General features: G+C 45.1%; 1 protein-coding gene across 1 annotated transcript; it reads left to right on the forward strand.

Annotated features, from left to right (window-relative positions):
* Nucleotides 1-3,381: 3,381 nt before the first annotated feature.
* LOC309375209 (neural cell adhesion molecule 2-like) lies at nucleotides 3,382-20,951 on the forward strand. Its single transcript, XM_081920790.1, has 9 exons — nucleotides 3,382-3,492; nucleotides 5,563-5,652; nucleotides 10,274-10,486; nucleotides 11,336-11,482; nucleotides 12,177-12,317; nucleotides 12,939-13,129; nucleotides 14,937-15,030; nucleotides 17,283-17,457; nucleotides 19,692-20,951. Exons 1-9 carry the CDS (start codon nucleotides 3,453-3,455, stop codon nucleotides 19,750-19,752), a joined length of 1,152 nt encoding a protein of 383 aa, XP_081776916.1. The 5' UTR covers nucleotides 3,382-3,452; the 3' UTR covers nucleotides 19,753-20,951.
* Nucleotides 20,952-21,617: the final 666 nt, after the last annotated feature.

Here is a 21,617-nt window from a genome sequence, read left to right on the forward strand (position 1 = left end):
TGAGGTACCATTTTAAAAATATGGTCTGAAGCTCAACATAAAAAAAACTAAGATCATGGCCATTGGTCCCATCACGTCCTGGCAAATAGAAGGGGAAGAAATGGAGGCAGTGGGATATTTTTCTTTCTTGGGCTCCATGATCACTGCAGATGGTGACAGCAGTCACAAAAATAAAAGATTCCTGCTTCTTGGGAGAAAAGCAATGACAAACCTAGACAGCATCTTAAAAAGCAGAGACATCACCTTGCCGACAAAGGTCCTTATAGTTAAAGCTATGGTTTTCGCAGTAGTGATGTATGGAAGTGAGAGCTGGACCATCAAGAAGGCTGATCGCCGAAGAATTGATGCTTTTGAATTATGGTGCTGGAGGAGACTCTTGAGAGTCCCATGGACTGCAAGAAGATCAAACCTATCCATTCTTAAGGAAATCAGCCCTGAGTGCTCACTGGAAGGACAGATCGTGAAGCTGAGGCTCCAATACTTTGGCCACCTAATGAGAAGAGAAGACTCCCTGGAAAAGACCCTGATGTTGGGAAAGATGGAGGGCACAAAGAGAAGGGGACGACAGAGGACGAGATGGTTGGACAGTGTTCTCGAAGCTACGAACATGAGTTTGACCAAACTGTGGGAGGCAGTGGAAGGCAGGAGTGCCTGGCATCCTCTGGTCCAAGGGGTCACGAAGAGTCGGACACGACTAAACGACTAAACAAAACAAAGCAATTAAAGAGAGAGAGAGAGAATTGTGGCTTTCAGTTTAGTACAGGGAATTCAAACAACAACAACACCACTTTAGCTAATGGGGCCTCCAGCTGCCGCTGCGATGCCGTCACGTGATTTCTGTTCTCATCCTGGAGCAAAGTTCTTAACCCGAGGAACTATTTCTGGGTTAGTGGAATCTGTAACCTGAAGCGTATAACCTGAGGTACCACTTTAGTTGATTCAATTTTTTTCAGTAGCTGTTTTGGACTGCTTTTACTTATACTTTCATTTTCCTGTTCTTTTTTGTAAATTGCTTCAAGGTGTTTTTTTTTTAAAAAAACCACTTAAGTGGTAAATAAGTTTAAATAAACCAGTAAATGAAATTTCAAACATTGGAATCAGGTTTGAAGGAAGCCTTTGCCAGCCTAATCACAGCATGGGGTTAATTTTGGTGTGCTGGGGAGTCTCACAATGGTTCCTCTGCTTTGCAAATGTGCCAAAGGGGCCATGAAGGCTTGTGATCCCTGAAGTAATGCAGGAAAAATCACTCAAAAAGGCACAATTCACAAACGTAAAATATACTTTGAAACCCCTGGCAGGAACAAGAACTCCCCCATTCAACATAAACTTGCAATACCACATTCAACTCAGAGTCAGGTTGTATTTTTATATATTCATTGTGTCCAGGAAAGGGAAGGGGCTATCCTTTGTTTTATGAGCTGTTCTGCAGGATTAGATATTGGCCCAAGTCAGCTGAGATTGTTGTTGCTTGTTTTACGTGTCTGTATATATATATAATGGGGGAAAGGAAACATTTAGATTTACTAGTCTGTCGCGTTATTCAGTTGCATAGGAACCTGGCCAAGGGTTTTGTAACTGTAAATTATCTATTTCCTCTCTACCTCAATACCCCCAAGCTTTATATTCCTATATAAACAATAGTATCAGTGCCCCAGGAGATCGAACCCCACACTTTCTGCCAGGTGAGGGGGAAGGAGACTCTGCATCTCTCTCCCACCAACACTTTATGTTTAATTAGTGTTTTAAAATTACACGGTACATAGTTAACCTGTGGAACTCACTTCCACAGGAGACAGTGACGGGCACGAACTGGGATGGCTTTAAAAGAGGATGGGACAAGTTCGTGGATGTGCTCTGCCTCTGCAGTTGGAGGCAGTAAATGCTTCTGAATACCAGTTCCTGGAAACTGCAGGACGGGGAAAGAGCTCGTGTTTGGAGACTTCCCACAGGCATCTGGTTGGCTACAGTGAAAACAGAGTGCTGGGCTGGATGGACCAATGGCCTGATCCAGGGCGGGTGGGCTGGGTGGGTGATCTCCGTAGCGGGTGGCTCTTGAGGAGCAGCACCCCACAGGATCGAATCCTCTGGCTGCTGCTACAGAGTGCTGCTCCTCAAGAGTATTCCATGTATGGCAGGGTCTTGTGATGCAGCGCTTCTTCGCCTGATCAGAGCCTCCCAGGTCTCCATCAGGTGGAAGGCTGTATGTTTAACTGGGGTTTAAAAAGCTCTCATTAAACATCAGTCCTTCACCCCACTTGTTTCAGGGATGGATCTGGGGCTGGGCAGGTGTTCCCTGGGGCAACCCAGATTGGGTGCCTGGATTGGGGCCCTGGGATGGATCAAGGTGTGTGTTTATGTGTGCGCTCACATCCCTACTAGGACTTGTCCTTCCTATTGCATTATTGAATGAGCTTTTAAATGAATTTTGTATTGTACATTTGGTTTTCCTTTTTTTAAAAAAATGGTTTTTAATTGATTATCATAGAATCATAGAATCATAGAGTTGGAAGAGACCACAAGGGCCATCGAATCCAACCCCCTGCCAAGCAGGAAACACCATCAGAGCACTCCTGACGTATGGTTGTCAAGCCTCTGCTTAAAGACCTCCAAAGAAGGAGACTCCACCACACTCCTTGGCAGCAAATTCCACTGTTGAACAGCTCTTACCGTCAGGAAGTTCTTCCTAATGTTTAGGTGGAATCTTCTTTCTTGTAGTTTGGATTTTATCGGGCTGCATTTTGTTATTAAGTTGCATCGACACTATTTATTTTTATAAAGCGACTAACAAATGTAACACTTCACTAGCTAAATAGCAAGTGTGGAGTGCAACAAAATGTTGCAGTGCATAGTGCTGTTGTTGGGAGTTCCAGCTAGGCCACACAGCCCAAGTTTCCTTTGAGTTTATCCCATTTCGTTCTGCCACCCCTAATTCTGCCCCCCTCTAGTAAACACTCAGCATTCTGTGGCAATGGATTATGCTCAATCCTCATTGAGATATTCTATTTTGAATTTTTTCTTTCTCTTTCTCCTCCAAATCTTGGAGTTCTGCCTCTTGAGCATGCTGGTGCTACCTTCTTGCGTCTTAATGGTACTGTTTTGACTAGGTAGCCATCGTAGCTGAGCACCTGAGTTTGCTGAAATATAGGCAAATGGACATTTGGAAATGCATATCCACATGCCTGCACAAGCGTGCATGTTCACAAATCTTCCTATTTTCTTTCTCCCCTCCCACCCTGACTTCCTGCTCCAGCCCTTTTCCTCCTTCCCCCCACTGATGCCACAGGGGCACACAGCAGGGAGGAGGGGAAAAAAAGGTGGGAGGGAGAGGGAGGGAGGGAGGGTGGTGGGTGGGCGAGAAAGCCTTATAAATAGCTCAGGACCCAGGAGTCCCTGTTCCAAACTGCTGGTGCTGAAAGGCAAAGGAGCCCAATTCCTACCCCCACCTTTTAAAGATGGAACCAGGGAGATTCCTCATTTTCATGTTTGCAGCAGGTAAGATGAATGAATGAAGGAAAGGGCCCTGTTCCAGGAAGGGAGTTTGTGGGTGTCTAGACTGCCCACAGTCCCTTAGTATTAGCTCTTTGGCTGTTTCGTTCCTTCCTCTTTATGACTTTTTCTTTAAGGGAGCAAGTGAGACCTGCAACAAAATATTGCAGCGCCCCTCTTCAAGGTCCTAGCCAGTCTGGCATACCCTCTGCCAGAATACTGCACCCCATTATCCTTCCTCCAATTTTCCTCAGTGCTTTGTGGCCACTGACCACGCATGGTCCTAATCAGATGTCTCTTGCCCTTTAATCTATAGTATATTTAATCTATAGTATATTTCCTACCCCTCCAACCCCCTCCCTGCCCCAGTTGTACTTCTGCAAACTTTGGGGGCTCTCTGAAGCCCAGCAATGCTTCCTTCTTGCATGGGGATATTGTAGGCTGCCTGGGCATTTGGGCTACATAAGGACAGTCAGTCAGAGGAGGAGTTCATGATGGGCTGAAGTGCCTTTAGATCAGAAGGCAAGTCCTAGGCTCTGTGGTTTAAACCACAGGTCTACCCATGTCCCCAATTTTACTTTTCCTGGACTCCAAAGTGGTCCAGGGCATATTTTTGTTTTTTTTAATAATAATTTTTATTAAGGATTTTACATTACAAGAAATAAAAAACAAACAAAAAACAAAACAAAACAGAAAAAGGAAAAAATATCCAACAAAAATTGTTAAAAACAATCAATCTTTTCATCTCCTTATTTTTCATTTACTTGTTTCTCGGACCTCCTCGTACCTCCCTTTTTTGTATTCCAAATCAAATTATTAATTCAACAATTTCTTTCCCTCTTTTTGCTACCCAGATCTTATTCTTAAATTATTACAATCTTAAATTTTTACTTATATAAACCCATTTTTTCATATTCCTTTAACCCATCATAGCTAGAAACCACTTAGTTCCAATCCAACATTATTCTAAAATTCCTTAATTTTACAATATCTCTGTAAATAGTCTTCAAATTTCTTCCAATCTTCCTCCACTGACTCTTCTACCTGGTCTCGAATCCTGCCGGTCATTTCCGCCAATTCCATATAGTCCATCACCTTCATCTGCCATTCTTCCAAAGTGGGTAGATCTTGTGTCTTCCAAGATTTTGCGATAAGTATTCTTGCTGCTGTTGTGGCGTACATAAAGAAAGTTCTATCCTTCTTTAACACCGATTGGTCAACTATGCCCAGGAGAAAGGCCTCTGGTTTCTTCAAAAGGGTATATTTAAATACCTTTTTCAGTTCATTATATATCGTCTCCCAGAAAGCCTTAATCCTTGGGCACGTCCACCAAAGGTGAAAGAATGTGCCTTCATTTTCCTTACATTTCCAACATTTATTATCGGGCAAATGATAGATTTTTGCAAGCTTGACTGGGGTCATGTACCACCTGTAAATCATTTTCATAATATTCTCTCTTAGGGCATTACATGCCGTGAATTTCATACCGGTGTTCCACAACTGTTCCCAGTCTGCAAACATGATATTATGTCCAACATCTTGTGCCCATTTTATCATAGCAGATTTAACCGTTTCATCCTGAGTATTCCATTTCAACAGCAAGTTAAACATTCTTGACAAATTCTTTGTTTTGGGTTCTAACAATTCTGTTTCTAATTTTGATTTTTCCACCTGGAAGCCAATTTTCTTGTCCAAATTATATGCCTCCATTATCTGATAGTAATGGAGCCAATCTCACACTTTATTCTTTAATTTCTCAAAACTCTGCAATTTAAATCTATCTCCATCTTGTTCTAGAATTTCCCAATATTTCGGCCACAGGGCATATTTTTGTTGTTGTTGCACCATGCAGTTATAAAGCTGCACCCTGGCGTCACTGTGAGGTTGCTGAGGATCATGAGGGGATGCCTCTTGAATAATCTGCTGCTTAAGTGGTGCCCTGAACACTATTGCCGCTGGCTGTGGCTGCTTGGAATGCTTGCTTGCGCTGGTCGGCCAGCCCTGACTAGATGCTCTGAGCTAAAAGGACTTTGCCTTGTGATTGGACCAAACAATGTGCTTCTTTCCTCTTCCTAGGGGCTGTTCACTCCGCCAAGACGTCTCTGGAGATCATTCCTGGCAATGGGGACGTGCAGCTGGGCGAGAAAGCGTATTTCTTGTGCAAAGGTGAAAGCGGGTAATGGAGAGGGTGTGCACGAATATGCATCAGAGCAGGAGCCAGCACAGTATTTGGGGCCCCTGCAGGGTGATCTGAGTGGCAGAGCACCTGCTTGCATATAGAAGGCCCCAGGTTCAAAACCCCAGCATCTCTTCCCTGTCTGAAACCTGAGAGATTTGCTGCTGCCAGTCAATAGAGACCAGCAGTGGGGAACTGGTTGATTCCCCTTACCCAGACTGTCTGGGATAGCTCAGCCGGTAGAGAATGAGACTCTTCATCTCAAGGTCATGGGTTTGAGCCCCCCCCTGGTTGTTTTTTTAAATTGTATTTATGCTTTTCAGATTTATACTTTTCACTAGTTTTACAATCATTTTAACATTTCAGAACTTGACTTCCTTTCCTCTCTTTTGCGGTTCCTTAAATTTATTTTTAATACCTTCTTCAAATTAACTTAATTTGCTCATTTAGTCATCTACTTTAAATATATACTCTTATATAAAACTGCAGGTTATTACAACAATACTGCCAATGTTCTTATTTGTTTACAATTTATCTGTAAATATTCAACAGAACATTCCTTTTATTTAAAAGTTTGTTATCTTCCGGTAAGTTTCATCATTTCTGCATATTCTGCATAAGTTTTTGTATCCATTTTTCCTTTGCTGGGACTTCTGCTTCTTTCCATTTCTGGGAGAGGAACATTCTTGCCACTGTAGTAGCCTACAAGTTTCTATACAGTTTAGGTAGTTCTGTCCCCTATTATTCCCAGCACATTGGGCAAAAGATTCCTGCATTTGAAGGGGTTGGACTAGATGACCCCAGGGTTCCCTTCCAACTCTACAATTCTATGATCCTAAAAATATTGTTAGGGGAATTTGCTTATCCAGCCTGCACTAAGGAGGTGTGTCAAGGACGTTTGTGCAGGAAAAGCTCAGCCTTGACCCAGCCTGAAAAGAGTGAGCATCCTCTTCTTCCAGCTGGATCAGGCATCCAGCTGTGATGGCGCAGGGTGACTTTCCCTCCATGAACAGGACTTGGAGCACGTCCACAGTCCTGTTTGCCCTGTGATTATCATAGAATTGTAGACTTGGAAGGGGAAGGAGAGGTTCTTTTTTTTGTCCCGGGCAAAACCAGCTGCATACTGCTCAATGAGAACAAAAGGGTTTGCGGCAGAAGATCAGCATTTGTTTCATTTCAGTGGTAAACAGCAGGTTTCCCCAGGGAAAATAGGTAAAGGTAAAGCTACCCCTGCCCGTATGGGCCAGTCGTGTCCGACTCTAGGGTTGTGTGCTCATCTCGCTCTAGAGGCCGTGAGCCGGCGCCGTCCGAAGACACTACCAGGTCACGTGGCCAGCGTGATGAAGCTGCTCTGGCGAGCCAGCACCAGCACAGCACACGGAAACGCCATTTACCTTCCTGCTATAAAGTGGTCCCTATTTATCTACTTGCACTTAAGAGTGCTTTCGAACTGCTAGGTGGGCAGGAGCTGGGACCGAACGACGGGAGCTCACCCCGTCGCGGGGATTCGAACCGCTGACCATACAATCGGCAAGTCCGGAGCTCACCCCGTCGCGGGGATTCGAACCGCCGACCATACAATCGGCAAGTCCTAGGCACTTAGGTTTTACCCACAGCGCCACCCACGTCCCCAGGGAAAATAGTGGGACAAAAAAAATGAACCTCTTGGACCCATGCCTAGGAATCATGGGACAAATGGAAGGAATCGCAGGAAAAACAGAAGTGTGGGTGAGCCCTTAATTTCTATGCATGTGTAAAGCTAAGGTGAGAGAATGCCTCTGTATATACCTGTGTCATCTATAGGTCTGTGGGACTCCACCATGGTGGCTTCTCCAATGCCTTTGCCAAATAAACTTGCACCAGTTCTCACCAGAGTGGTGCATGTTCTAGTTACTGGTATCTCTCGCCTGGACTACTGCAATACGGTCTATGTGGGGCTACCTTTGAAGGTGACCCAGAAACTACAACTAAAACAAAATGCAGCAGCTAGACTGGTGACTGGGAGCGGCCGCCGAGACCACATTAACACCGGTCTTCAAAGACCTACACTGGCTCCCAGTACATTTCCAAGCACAATTCAAAGTGATGGTGCTGATCTTTAAAGCCCTAAACGGCCTCGGACCAGTATACCTGAAGGAGCGTCTCCACCCCCATCGTTCTGCCCGGACACTGAGGTCCAGCATCGAGGGCCTTCTGGCAGTCCCCTTGCTGTGAGAAGCAAAGCTACAGGGAACCAGACAGAGGGCCTTCTCGGTAGTGGCATCCGCCCTGTGGAACGCCCTCCCACCAGATGTCAAAGAGAAAAACAACTACCAGACTTTTCGAAGACATCTGAAGGCAGCCCTGTTTAGGGAAGCTTTTAATGTTTAATAGACTATTGTATTTTAATATTTTGTTGGAAGCCGCCCAGAGTAGCTGGGGAAACCCAGCCAGATGGGCGGGGTATGAATATTATTATTATTATTATTATTATTATTATTATTATTATTAGTGGACTCTAGTTCCCATTATCCACAGCCAGCATGGCCGCATGGCCAGTAGTCAAGAGATGATGGGCATTGTAGTTCAACAGCACCTGCAAGACCTCAGGCTCCCAATCCCTGAGATAGACAGTGAAGAGCGAGATAAACCTATGATCTGCCTCGGTATAAGGAAGCTTCCTGTTGGAAAGGTCCACAGCACAGCGACAGAGCACATCTTTTGCAAACAGGTTCAACCCCCAGCATCTCGAGATAGGGCAGGGAAAGCTCACCCCACATCTGAGCTGCTGCCAGTCAGTGTAGGCAGCACTGAGCTAAATAGAGCAGTGGTCTGATGTGCTCCTTCAGAGGACACACCTGCTTCCCTCCACAGTGGACGTTGCTTGCGTTGCCAGTTTGGCCTCTCTCCCACCCTGCTTCTGGGGGTGTGTGTGGTCTGCCTTTAAAAAACTTGTTTAAAATTATGTTTGCTGCTTATGTATTTAAATAACCACGCGGCATCTGGTTTGTTTGTTTTTTAAAGTCCAATTGTTTGTGGCTTTGGGGAGACAGGAAGAGGGCTCAGAGGTGGGACAGGCTCCCAGCTGCTCGCTGTTCTATCTGCACATTTCCTTTTGTTTAAAATTCACAGAACCTCTTCCTTCCCCACCTGCACTCAAGTTGTGTACACAGCATACATTTAAATCATATTCTGCTCCCCACCCCAAAGAATAATGGGCACTGTTAAGGCAGCTGGGAATTATAGCTCTGTAAGGGGTAATCCCTGTTGCTTCCCGGGATCCTTGGTGGGATTTGTCCAGACTTTAATTGTACATAGCTTTGGTCTTCGAGAGATGATTGGATATGTTTGACAACTACATATTCACTGCCCTTTCCAGAGCAGAGTGGCTCCTGTTTTTGTGAAAATCTGAGCTTTCTTTAAAACAACAACCCACCCATTCATCCAACTTTTTAAGATAGTCTGTATGTGTATGTGCAACTTTTCTCTTATACAACTCTCCACTCATTTGATGGAAGGGTTGCCAACTTGGGGGGGGGCTGTGGACATGTTTGCAAAACAGAGAAACTGTTGTTTACACTCCACTCCTCTCCTCTCTTCTCTTCTCTTCTCTTCTCTTCTCTTCTCTTCTCTTCTCTTCTCTTCTCTTCTCTTCTCTTCTCTTCTCTTCTCTCTCTCTCTCTCTCTCTCTCTCTCTCTCTCTCTCTCACACACACACACACACACACACACACCCCAGAGGCAGCAGGGCTGCATTCCTCCTCCTGCTTTCCACCTGCTTCACCTGCACCCAGAGCTCTACACCTTGCTCCAGGTGTACATGCAGTCTCATAACCCTCTCTTCATCTTGAGCCCAGCCCAGTCCTTTTCCTTCCTCTGTGCTACCTCCCATCACTGAGCTGTTGGAATGGAGGTTAATTGGCAGAAGTGGAGAGGGCGCGGAGGAGGGCAGAACCTCTCGCAGAGACCTAGGCAATCATTTGCAGCAGGTGCCTGCACAGTCTCTTTATTATTGTTATTTAAAAAAAACCCTTTTAAGGCAGTCTTACATACCTGGAGATACAAGCCCTCCCTCTGCCACCTGACTGGAGGCAGGCAAACCTGAAGATTTCAGGTCAGCCCTGAAGGTTTGGCAACCCTCTTAGCAACCCCTGATTTGATGAATAGCCCTATCAATCAGAAGGGACATGGGTGGCGCTGTGGTCAAAACCACAGAGCCTAGGGCTTGCTGCTCAGAAGGACAGCGGTTCGAGTCCCCGTGACGGGGGAGAGCTCCCGTTGCTCAGTCCCTGCTCCTGCCAACCTAGCAGTTCGAAAGCACGTCAAAGTTCAAGTAGATAAATAGATACCGCTTCAGCAGGAAGGTAAACGGCGTTTCCGTGCGCTGCTCTGGTTCGCCAGAAGCGGCTTAGTCATGCTGGCCACATGACCCGGAAACTGTATGCCGGCTCCCTCGGCCAGTAAAGCGAGATGAACGCCGCCACCCCAGAGTCGTCCGTGACTGGACCTAATGGTCAGGGGTCCCTTTACCTTTACCTATCAATCAGGTCAGGTTTTTCATCACCCCCTCCCTTGCTACCACCCCATCTGGGCGATCTATTAATTGTGCATTTTAATTCCTCCGCATGTCAGTGAGAGCAGGTGGGGAAGCTACCTTGACCTGGACTGACCCAGAGGATACTGACATCGAGGATTCAGAGCTGTACACATTGCGGCATATCGACGAGCAGTCTAAGGGGCTGGAGATGACTCTTCCTGATCCACAGGCGGGAGGGATCTTCACCTGCAAAGGCGACTTTGAGTCTGGAGACACGGCAACTGCCCAGATCAAAATCCGTGTGGTCCGTAAGTGACATTCTATTGACGTTCTATTGACGTTCCTGCAATATGCTAGAGCAGGGACCGAGAACCTCAGATCCAGGGAGGAGGGGATGGATGCGGCCTCCCAGGCCTCTCTACCTGGCCCTTGGGACCCCCAAGGCCACACAACCTCAAGGGCTCTCCCCTTTCTGAAACGTTCCCTTTAATGGTCTCTTGTTTGACTGGATCATCTACTTTTGCCCCATTTCTTGCCTCTGGCCTCGCTTGCCAGGTGGCCATTGGAAACCTGCCCATTAGGGAATGCATCCCTCATATTGAAAAGGGCTCCCAAGTCTAGAGTGACAATAAATTGGGAGTGTTAGATGAAACTAACACACCGTAGGTCACGCACGTTTACACCATACGTTTAAAGTGCTACGATACCACTTTGAACAGTTCATGGCTTCCCACAAAGAAATCTGGGAAATGTAGTTTCTTAAGGGTGCAGAGAACTGTTAAGAGGCTCCATTCCCCCCACAGAGCTACAGTTCCCAGATTTTCATGTGAAGACGGGTGAACTGTTTAACCCCTCTCTGCCCCCCCATCATATCCTTCAAAACAGCAGGCAATAAGGTCGACGCAAAAGATACGGTTAGGCTCCCTCTGCCCCCTGGTTTGAACACTGTGTACAAAGCTCATCATACCATGATGTCACCAAGTGCAGTCCAGTCCACCTGACTCTGATTTTTTACCCCAAGTTGTGATTTGCCTGTGGAAGGGCCCAGGTTCAATTGTTAGTGTCTTCAGTTGGGGCCAGAAATCCTGGAGAGGTGCTGCCAGTCAGCTAGATGGCTTGGCTCGGTACAAATCAACTTCCCATGTTTCTATCCGTAGAGAGACCGAGGTTTGTGACCCCCATGGAGCCCACGAAGGAAGTTGTTGAGGGCACAAGTGTAGCCTTTGATTGTCAAGCCACTGGAATCCCACTACCGACTGTACGATGGACCTTTGGAAACCAGGAAATCAGTAAGATTGGAGATGGTGAGTAGGATATTCTGTTCAGAGGTGCCCCTAGATAGAAAACCCACTCGCACCTCTGCTATTTTGCTTCTCCTGTGCTGTTAGAGGATAAGGGGTTAAAACAACATCTCTTGACCGCTGCCAAAATTATTATTTGACAAAACTTGGGTGGGGGGAAGAGAATGGATGACTAAAATCTTGACCATTGTATGCAGGGTTAAGCTCACACATATGGTTAGAACCAGAGAGAGCATAGACAATGTCTTTATGGAGAAATGAAGTCTCTTTCTAATTTATTTTGAAGCAATAAGGTACAGGATAATGCAAACCCATTTGTGTTACTTGGAAATGTGTTATACTGATCTGTCATTGGTTATTTGTTATTGGCTGATCTTGATTTAGGTGCAGGTATTTGTCTTGCTCAATGTTCAGTTCTCGATATCCCTTTTGCTTTTGGCATTTGTTATGATATTTTGCTAGTATGTACCTGCAAAACATACCGTATTTTTCGCTCTATAACACGCACCTGACCATAATACGCACGTAGTTTTTAGAGGAGGAAAATCCGTAGGTATGCCACCCGTAGGCATTCCCTCCATAACACGCACAGACATTTCCCCTTACTTTTTAGGAGGGAAAAAGTGAGTGTTATGGTGCAAAAAATATGGTATATCCCACTATGACCACTGCTAATTTGCTTCTCCTTTCTGGTCAGGAGGACGAGTCTCCGTGCTTGCAAATGGGACGTTGGTGGTAAAGGACTCCCAACCCTCAGATGCTGGTGTCCACACCTGTGAGGCCAGCATTAAAGAGCGGAATGAAACTGTTGTCATGGACGTCTCCCTCAATATTAAATGTAAGAGATGTTTGGGGTCTCTTAGCACAGTGCTGGGAGATAGGAGCCTTGGTCTCTGTTGGGCTGCCAGGGTTGTAAATTTGGTTGTATGTGGAGTGGATGGACCTAATCAGACGTAAAGTTTAGGAAGCAAGGAGTGGATGGGTCTTTTGATTTGGAAAGAGAAGGGTAGGGCTGAGAGAGATTCCTGCCTAAGGCCTTGGAGAGCTGCTGCCAGTCAGTACAGTGGTACCTCAGGTTACAGACGCTTCAGGTTACAGACTCGGCTAACCCAGAAATAGTACCTTGGATTAAGAACTTTATCTCAGGATGAGAACAGAAATTGCACGGCGGCAGCGGGAGGCCCCATTAGCTAAAGTGGTACCTCAGGTTAAGAACAGTTTCAGGTTAAAAATGGACCTCCGGAATGAATTAAGTTCTTAACCCGAGGTACCACTGTATAGATAATACCCACATTCTTCATTACAGTCCAAAGACCAGCAAACAATTTTTCAAAAGCAAAGTACATCAGAAATACAGAAAAAAATATTACTTGGCAGTCACTATGTTTTACCCAGAGGCAAAATAATGGCAAAAGCTAGCTTCCTATGTAACAAATGTCAATCTGCTTTGCTTTCCCAGTCACTCCAAGGATAGAGCTCCTCACAGGTGACTCATTTGCCACCCCGATTGGGACACCTGCCCAATACAACTTCAGCATCTTGGCTTACCCTCCCCCCTCTGTCTCCATTGCTTGGAAGGGGAAGGTTTTCAAAGGTGATGATATCAAGAAAGTAGCGCAGGACCAAGACAGACATACGTATTCCTTTGAGGTAAGGCTGTTTTGAATTACAACTTGCATGACCCCTGAGCATTGGTCAACAGCCAACTCGTTCCTGACAAATTGGTCAGTTTCAGTTTCAGTTTCTCTCAGTTCCTCATCCCCACTTCTCCAATCTTAAATTCAGTTCTGCACTTTCCCCTATCAGTTTGCATTTTTTTTTATAAAAAAAATCTTCATGAAAATTCAGCAGCATTTTAGGGAGCAGTTGTCACAATATATATGGATTTTGGAGTGCTATTTTGCCTAACATAGTATGGGGTGTGAGGAGAGGGGTAGTTCCTCTGGTGGGGGGGCACATTGTGCTCCTTCTGGGGTAGTTTGTTCACCTTTGGTGAACCTTGCATTCAGCTCTCACTTGTGGCTGCTAGAAGTTGTTGGCATGAAACAACTGCCAAACCCCAGGAAAGGCTTTGACTGGCCAACTAAACCAGGTGCGGGTAGCCAATGAGTCACAAATCCTTGCTGAGTTAAGATGCTTCCTCTGCATGTGAAGACAGACTCTGGCAGATTGAGCGGACAAGAGCAATAGAGGGTCCAACAATTAAGCAGGCAATTTCTGCATGTGCTGTAGAGGGAGGTGAGGAGCAGATGGGGCTCCTCAACCTGGAAAGATAGCCCATCCAGAAGAAGGAATACTCTGATCCTAAACCTCCACTGCTTTGTGTATGACATCTTTGAGAGAAGGAAAGGCTAAGGAGTAAACCCTACACAAATCTGGAGTGGACTCCCTAAGATGGTTTGATGGCATCTTGTACCTTCCAACAACTTCCACAGCCTGGCTGGTGCCAAAAGTATTGCTCTGCTTTCCTTTGGACCACATCAGCAAGGGCCAGAGTGGGGCCCAGGACCTGCATACACACAGGTCTCAGCTACATTAGTAAAGAAACAGCGATTTGACTGCACTATAGACATGCAACAACAGATGGCGCAAGAGAGCAGGAAATTTTAAAACCCCATTTTCCATAGAGATTTATTTTCTTTTGTTATAACGATCTAATTTCTGACTTAATTATAGTCCCTCCCCCCCGTGTCTAGATCCACCCACAGTCCAGGCTTTCATCCTAGGGAGGTCACTTTGGTGCTGCTAACTAGCAGTTTGACTCCCCACCCCCCCAGGAGGCACACTCCATTGTCTCTTGAGACAGATGGATGCCAACAGTATATTTTTAACACGGCCATTTCTGCAAACATATGCACATCTATGCATGTTTCCCCCTATTATGGAAGTGTATGCTTTCATTTGGAGGATTGCATCACAAAATTAGCAGAAGTTTCAGCTCTGAGGGAGAGCTGTGCTTCAGTTTGTGTCAAAATAGTCCGGCATGAAAATCCCCAAACTCGGTTCCATGGGTGACTCTGAGTCAACTCCCTGGGATAGTTTATTGTTGCACATTGTTTCTAAATTTCTTGTTGTACATTGTTTTAATTGTCTGTTTTAACCATATTTGCACACCAGTTTCTAATGCTGTGAGTGTCCTCTATTTCAGATCACTGTTTCTGCTCAGCCCTAGTAAGCAAGCAATATGAAGCCACCAATGGTTGCTGAGGACACCTGCAGTGTAAGCCACTCTTCTCTGCAACCTGGTGCCCTCCAGATGTTTCAGACTATAACCCCATGGACAGGAATGCTGGGAGTTGTAGTCTAGCAGCATGTGGAGGGCACCAGGCTCAAGAGGGCAGGTGCAAGTTTTGGAAAATGAAAACCCCATAAGTGTTCCTTCGCTTGTCATAGCAGAATACTATTCCACTTCACATTTTGATGCATCTTAAATTCTCCTTTTTAACTTTGTTTCTAGTTCACGCCAACATCACAGGAGGATCTCTCAGAACTGCTAATAACAGCTGCCAATGATCAGGGTAGCAGCAAGAAGAAGGTTACTCTTCAAGGAGGTGAGTTGCAAACAATTGGCTTAAAGTCAGAATGTTGACACTAACCTGGAGAAGAGAAGACTGAGAGGTGATATTAGATTCAGGTAGGTAGCCATGTTGGTCTGACGCAGTCAAAATAAATTAAAAAATTAAAAAATTGTCCAGTAGCACCTTAAAGACCAACTAAGTTTGTTCTGGGTATAAACTTTTGTATGTATGCACACTTCTTCAGATACACTGAAACAGAAGTCACCAGACCCTTGTTGTTATTGTTTAGTTGTTTAGTCGCGTCTGACTCTTCATGACCCCATGGATCAGAGCACGCCAGGCACTCCTTTCTTCCACTGCCTCCTGCAGTTTGGTCAAACTCATGTTGGTATCTTCGAGAACACTGTCCAACCATTTCGTCCTCTGTCGTCCCCTTCTTCTTGTGCCCTCAATCTTTCCCAACATGAAGGTCGTTTCCAGGGAGTCTTCTCTTCTCATGAGGTGGCCAAAGTATTGGAGCCTCAGCTTCAGGATCTGTCCTTCCAGTGAGCACTCAGAGCTGATTTCCTTAAGAATGGATAGGTTTGATCTTCTTGCAGTCCATGGGACTCTCAAGAGTCTCCTCCAGCACCATAATTCAAAAGCATTAATTCTGCACCTATCAGCCTTCTTTATGGTCCAGCTCTTACTTCCATACATCACTACTAGGAAAGCGATAGCTTTAACTATACAGACCTTTGTCAGCAAGGTGATGTCTCTGCTTTTTAAGATGCTGTCTAGGTTTGTCATTGCTTTTCTCCCAAGAAGCAGGCATCTTTTAATTTTGTGACTGCTGTCACCATCTGCAGTGATCATGGAGCCCAAGAAAGAAAAATCTCTCACTGCCTCCATTTCTTCCCCTTCTATTTGCCAGGAGGTGATGGGACCAGTGGCCATGAACTTAGTTTTTTTGATGTTGAGCTACAGACCATATTTTGCGCTCTCCTCTTTCACCCTCATTAAGACACCAGACCCTTATATACAGAAGTAGACTTGAAAGAGAAGTTGCTGAATTACAACGTATTACTAAACTGAAAACTATGGAGAGAGCTGGTCTGAACAGAGATACTGGATTCTTGTCTCATTACATATGCTAAAGCTATTTTTGGTCACCTGCATACTATCCCTTGCTTTTTCCTGTAGGACTAATTGCAGTCGTCAACAGGTTTACCATTCCAATTGAGTCCATCACCCATCTCTTACTACCCCTCTTAGAAGAACCCCACCCCAGCCTCCCTCTGTATATAAGGATCTGGTGACTTCTGTTTTAGTGTATCTGAAGAAGTGTGCATGTACACGAAGGCTTATACCCAGAAGTTGGTCTCTAAGGTGCTACTGGACAATTTTTAAATTTATTTAGAGAGGTGGTATGCCAGCCATCTTCAAATATCTGAAGGGTTGGAGCATGGAAGATGGAGCAAGCTTGTTTTCTTCTGCTCCAGAGGGTGGGTAGGTAAGACCTGAGTCAATGGATTCAAATGACAAGAAATGAGATTTCAACTAAAAATTAAGAACTTTCTGGTGGTAAGAAAATTAATTAAGTAGAAGATTTATGAATAATTTTTTCAAAATCAACAATCCTTCTGGTCAGTCTGAACACAAGGGATCTCAATTGGCTTCTCTCTTAACTCTCTCCTAGCCATAGCCCTTGGTGGCTTTAAATACCTAGGAATAGCTCTCATATTTGACATTAAATAGGATGGTGGAACTATACAAATGTTTCTGAAAACATGCAACAGGATCTAAAATAAAATAAAATAGAAGCGTACTAACCTAAGCTGGATCAGTTGCTGCAGTAATAAAAATGTCTGTATTACTTAGATTCTCATGTCTCTTTCAGGTACTGCCAGTCCCCTCCCCTTCACTAAAAAATGGCAAAATAAACTCAATTACTTTGTGGCACAAAGCAAAAGATCAAGAGCCAGTCATAAAATCTTATATAAGTCCAAAGGAATTGCAGCTTGAGAAGTTGCACTCTATCAAAGGTCCTAGAGAACGTTGAGAACCACAATATGCCTCACTCCCAGCCAACAATCTTGCCTGTTGCTCCCAGTGGCTGTCTTTCTTACAGCCACAGTACATGCCGGGAGTCTCTGCTGACTTACCTTCACCTCAGCTTTCCCCCTCCGGCCGGTGCCCTTGCTCACAATGGGGTCATCCTCTGCTCAAGGCTAGTGAAAGGATTCTTGCATTCTGATGACCTTCCCATCTGCTCTTGCAAATGGATGTCCTTCTCCTCTTTCCAGACACTCAAGGTTTGGGAACTGGCATCCTTGTGCTCATTGTGTTGATCATCCTCTTGGTGGCTTTGCTGGTGATGGATGTCTTCTGCTACTACAAGCGCCAGCGTGGCTTGCTGATGTATTGTAGGAACAATATCCTGGGCAAAAGCTCATCCGGAACAGGCACAGAAAACAATGGGTGAGTTCATATGGGGAAGAGAAGAATAGTCATGGTAGTAAACGAGGACCAAATATTGGCATAGCGATGATGGGAATCTCTTCTTAACCTTCTCCAGTGGTGATCTTCCTCCACCAGTCTTTCATCTACTGATCCCATTCCATGTTTCAGTTGACACCCACAGCAGCCTGATTGGGATGGTGGTGATAGTTCATAGTGATTTCCGTGGTCCATCAGTTATAGACATGTTTTGACCATTAAGACTTTCTCAGATATGTCCCAATTGGTCCTGAGTCCTTGGCTTAGAAAACCTTCTCCATCTGCTTTGGGGAAGGTGTCCAAATAATTCAACTAGTGTGTCAGTGGCTGATAAAAAATCTTTTAGCTGAGCACTTTTCCTTTTGTCGAGAGCCTGTTCTCTACAAACACAACCTTATGTTGTATATCACAACTTCTTTGAATCTAGTAGTTCAGTTAGTCCAAGGACTCAGGGCTAATTGGACATATCTGAAAAAGATTTGCTGGATCTATAACCGGTTGTTCCATAGCACTATTGCCCTATTTATATTATCGATCACTGTTCTTTATTATGTTTCTTTCTTTTTTAGCACAAGTATACTTTCATCTATGTCAGACTTTTTAAAAAACAAAAAACCCACACACAACTAATTTTGAATGGCAATTGTGCCTCTCCCCCTGATAGAAATTTTATTATTATCACATTTATATTTCACCTTTCATTCAAGGAGCCCAAGGTGGCACTCATGGTTCTTCTCATTTTATCATCACAATCACCCTGTGAGGTAAGCCAGGCTGACATATGGTGACTGGTTCAAGGTCACCCAGTGAGCCTCATGGCCAAGTGGGGATTTGAACCCTGAACTCTCCTAGGACCTAGGCTGACAATCTTAACCACTGAGATCCAGCGCCGAGGGCCTTCTGGCAGTTCCCTCATTGCAAGAAGTGAGGTTACAGGGAACCAGACAGAGGGCCTTCTCGGTAGTGGCATCTGCCCTGTGGAACGCCCTCCCAGAAGATGTGAAGGAAATAAGCCATTATCTTATTTTTAAAAGACATCTGAAGGCAGCCCTGTTTAGGGAAGGTTTTAATATTCAATGCTGTATTGTTTTTAACACTTGATGGGGAACCGCCCGGAGTGGCTCAGCCAGATGGGCAGGGTATAAATTATTATTATTATTATTATTATTATTATTATTATTATTATTATTATTATTAACCACTATGCCACACTGGCTTCCTCAAAGAGGGTAGGTTAACCTGACTTGTCTTATTTTTTATCTCTGTATGTTGCTCTGGGAGTCTTTTTTCAGCTGAAGATTGGAATAAAAAAAAAAGGTTTGGATAAACAAGCATGTTTATCCATGCTCACCCATGCGTTAGTGTCAGGGGCTCAGGAGCAGAGGCACAGGGGAGAGAGGAAATGGAGAGCGAAGGGGAAGAATCTGAGGGAAGCGTAGGGGAGTATGACAGTGAACCGAGAGATTCCATGAGCTTCTCCAGCGAATCAGAAGATTCCCAGAGGGGGGGCGCCTATGGCCAGGGCAAGGGGGGTCCCAGGGGGGACGCACCAGAAACAAGAGGCCAGCGGGGACTCCCAAAGCAGCAGCTGGAGATCAGGACCAGCTTCCCCACCAGAGCGTAGTGGGGGGGAAGAGTCCCATGCATCAGGGCCAGCGTCTCCTCTAGCAGGGAGAGAAGAGGAGTCAGGGCTGACCACGCTACATTCGGAGAGTGAGGGAACGGAGGGGAAGTCAGACCCAGCTAGCCTCCCCGAAGGGGGAAGCAGTGACAGGAGCAGTGTAACGGTCAGGAGGAAGGTTGCCGGCTGGGCGCGCACACCAAGTTCAAATGTACAGGCGCGCGGGACAGCAGGAAACCAGGATGGGGAACCAGGTCCTAAAGCCCGCCGGAGGCAGGGGGAAGAATCAGGGGACTCAGCGTCAGAAGAGTCCAGAAAGGGCAAAACCCCAGCGGACAGGCGGACCCAGAGGAGGAAGGAGCAAAGGAAGAGGTGGAGCAAGGCTAGAGTCTTAAACTGGTGTCTGGGGGGAGGAGATTCAGACGGAGCTTCAGCGGTCTAGAGTTTGAGACGTAGGGCTGCGCGCCGCGGCTTTGAAATCGAAACTGAACTTCAATAAAGACCTTTGTAAATAGCAACGAACTGGCGTTGGTCCTTTGTGAGCTGGGACCTCGGGCAGCTCTGACAGTTAGCTTTCCATTATTTTTTTCCACAGGAAAATGCTCTCCAAGTCGGGAAAAAGTACAGTGGTGAATGTTTCTGGCATTGAGGCCTGATTAGTCTCTACAGCGATGACCTTAGATTGTGCAAGGATGGAGATGGGACTCCATGGCCCAGCTTGGATGAGCTCTTCATCAAAAATGGAAACACAGAAGTCGACTTCCCATATGGGAGAGCTGAGAAAATAGCGCCTCTCTTTCTCATCTCACTTTTTCCTTAACACCCTCCTGCCTGTGGCCCAGTGACCTAACTCTCCTTTTCAGAATAGCTGTTGCACCACAAGCCAGTGGGAGTGAAACACCCTCCTCATGCAGCCTTCCTCAACTCTATGCTCTCTAGATGTTGTTGGATTCCAACTCCCATAATTCCAAGCCACCATGGCCCAAACGGATAGGGCTGGGGGGAGAAATTTGATTCTGTTCTCATTTAAAAGCAAACTTACCTAATTTGCACTTCCCGAAACAAGATGCAGAACAAAAGCCAGGCATCCTTTGAAATCTGCCTGTCTCCACATTTTGGAAATGCCGTGGCTCAGCTGGGTAGTGGGTATAAAAATGCACGTACTAGTGTAAAGTGCATACTAGTGAAGATAACATGAAGCTATGTCTTATATTAGGGAAAGCCACTTGTCAAAAATGTTCATGCTAGGCCAAATTGTATACAAAAAAATGTGTGTGGGAGAAATTTGCACTAAAATGCTAATGATCTTTCGTGAGTCCTTTTTTTTTTTTAAATCACCAATTGATGCGGAAATATGGAGGAGTGAACTTTGGATAAATTAGATAAACAAGACACTGAGAGAAACTGACATTGATGTATTTCTCCATCCCTAAGTCAGCGGTGATGGGTTCTGTAGTTTAGCGACATCAGGAAGGCATCAAGTTGAGGAAAACTGCTCCAGTGTAGGGATGGTCAACCTTTGACCCTCCAAATGTTACTGGACTACAACTCCCATCATCCTTGATCACTGGTCATACTAGCTGAGGCTGATAGGAATTAGGGTCTAACAACATCTGGAGAGCCACAGATTCCCCAACCTCACCCTCATGGTTTCTCTATACCAGGAGCAGACTGGAAATCCCACCCCCCCTTCACACCTCATTTTGTGTCTCAGAGCCCTTGTTTCAAGCAAAAAAGTCCTGGAATTTCTCCTTAGAATTGTACGGACATTTAGAGAGTAAACTTTTATTCCTCTGATACTACCTCTTCTCCATCATCCCTGATCCTTAATCTCAATAAAGCTTCAAAATTGGAACCTGGGTTTGACTGCATACTTTAGTAGCCCAAGAATCTGCTCCCTGCATGCCTGATTGATTGCTCATTCTGGCTCCATGCTTTATCTGACATGAGGAACACAGGCCAGCTTGCCTAGTGGGGAATAGGAAGGCGTTATTTGTTAGTTAGATGTTAGATGTAAGTAGCAGTCATGTCTGGGGGGAAATTAAGAGGTGGTGACAGCCATAAGAAATGGAAACACACTGCATCCTGGCCAACCCCAGGTTTCATTATTACCAAGGCCCTGGATGTGTATGTTAAATTACAGTTGCACTGTATTATGGACTTTGCAGTTAGGCCCATGAATGTTTTCATACAGATGAACACTTCAACCATACCACGCCACATAGGTGGGTTTTGTAGTATACCAAAATTATGGTGCACTGTGACCATGCATGAAATACCTACATGTCAAAACACCTGGGGGTTGACTACAAAGCCCATAATGCAGTACAATTGTGATGAATGTGTATGTTTGCATGAAAAGCATCAATGGCCTGAAAAACAGTGATTGTTAATATACAATTATCAATGGGAGTCATCATACATTATATGCAGTGGACACTTATGGTTGATTTCTGCAAAAAATAAAAATAAAAAAATTAACTGCAATAGTCACCTGGGCTATTGTACATCTGCATTCCAT

This window comes from Podarcis melisellensis (assembly GCF_964234715.1).
Source record: "Podarcis melisellensis genome assembly, chromosome: 8".
NCBI classification, from domain to species: Eukaryota; Metazoa; Chordata; class Lepidosauria; order Squamata; family Lacertidae; genus Podarcis; species Podarcis melisellensis.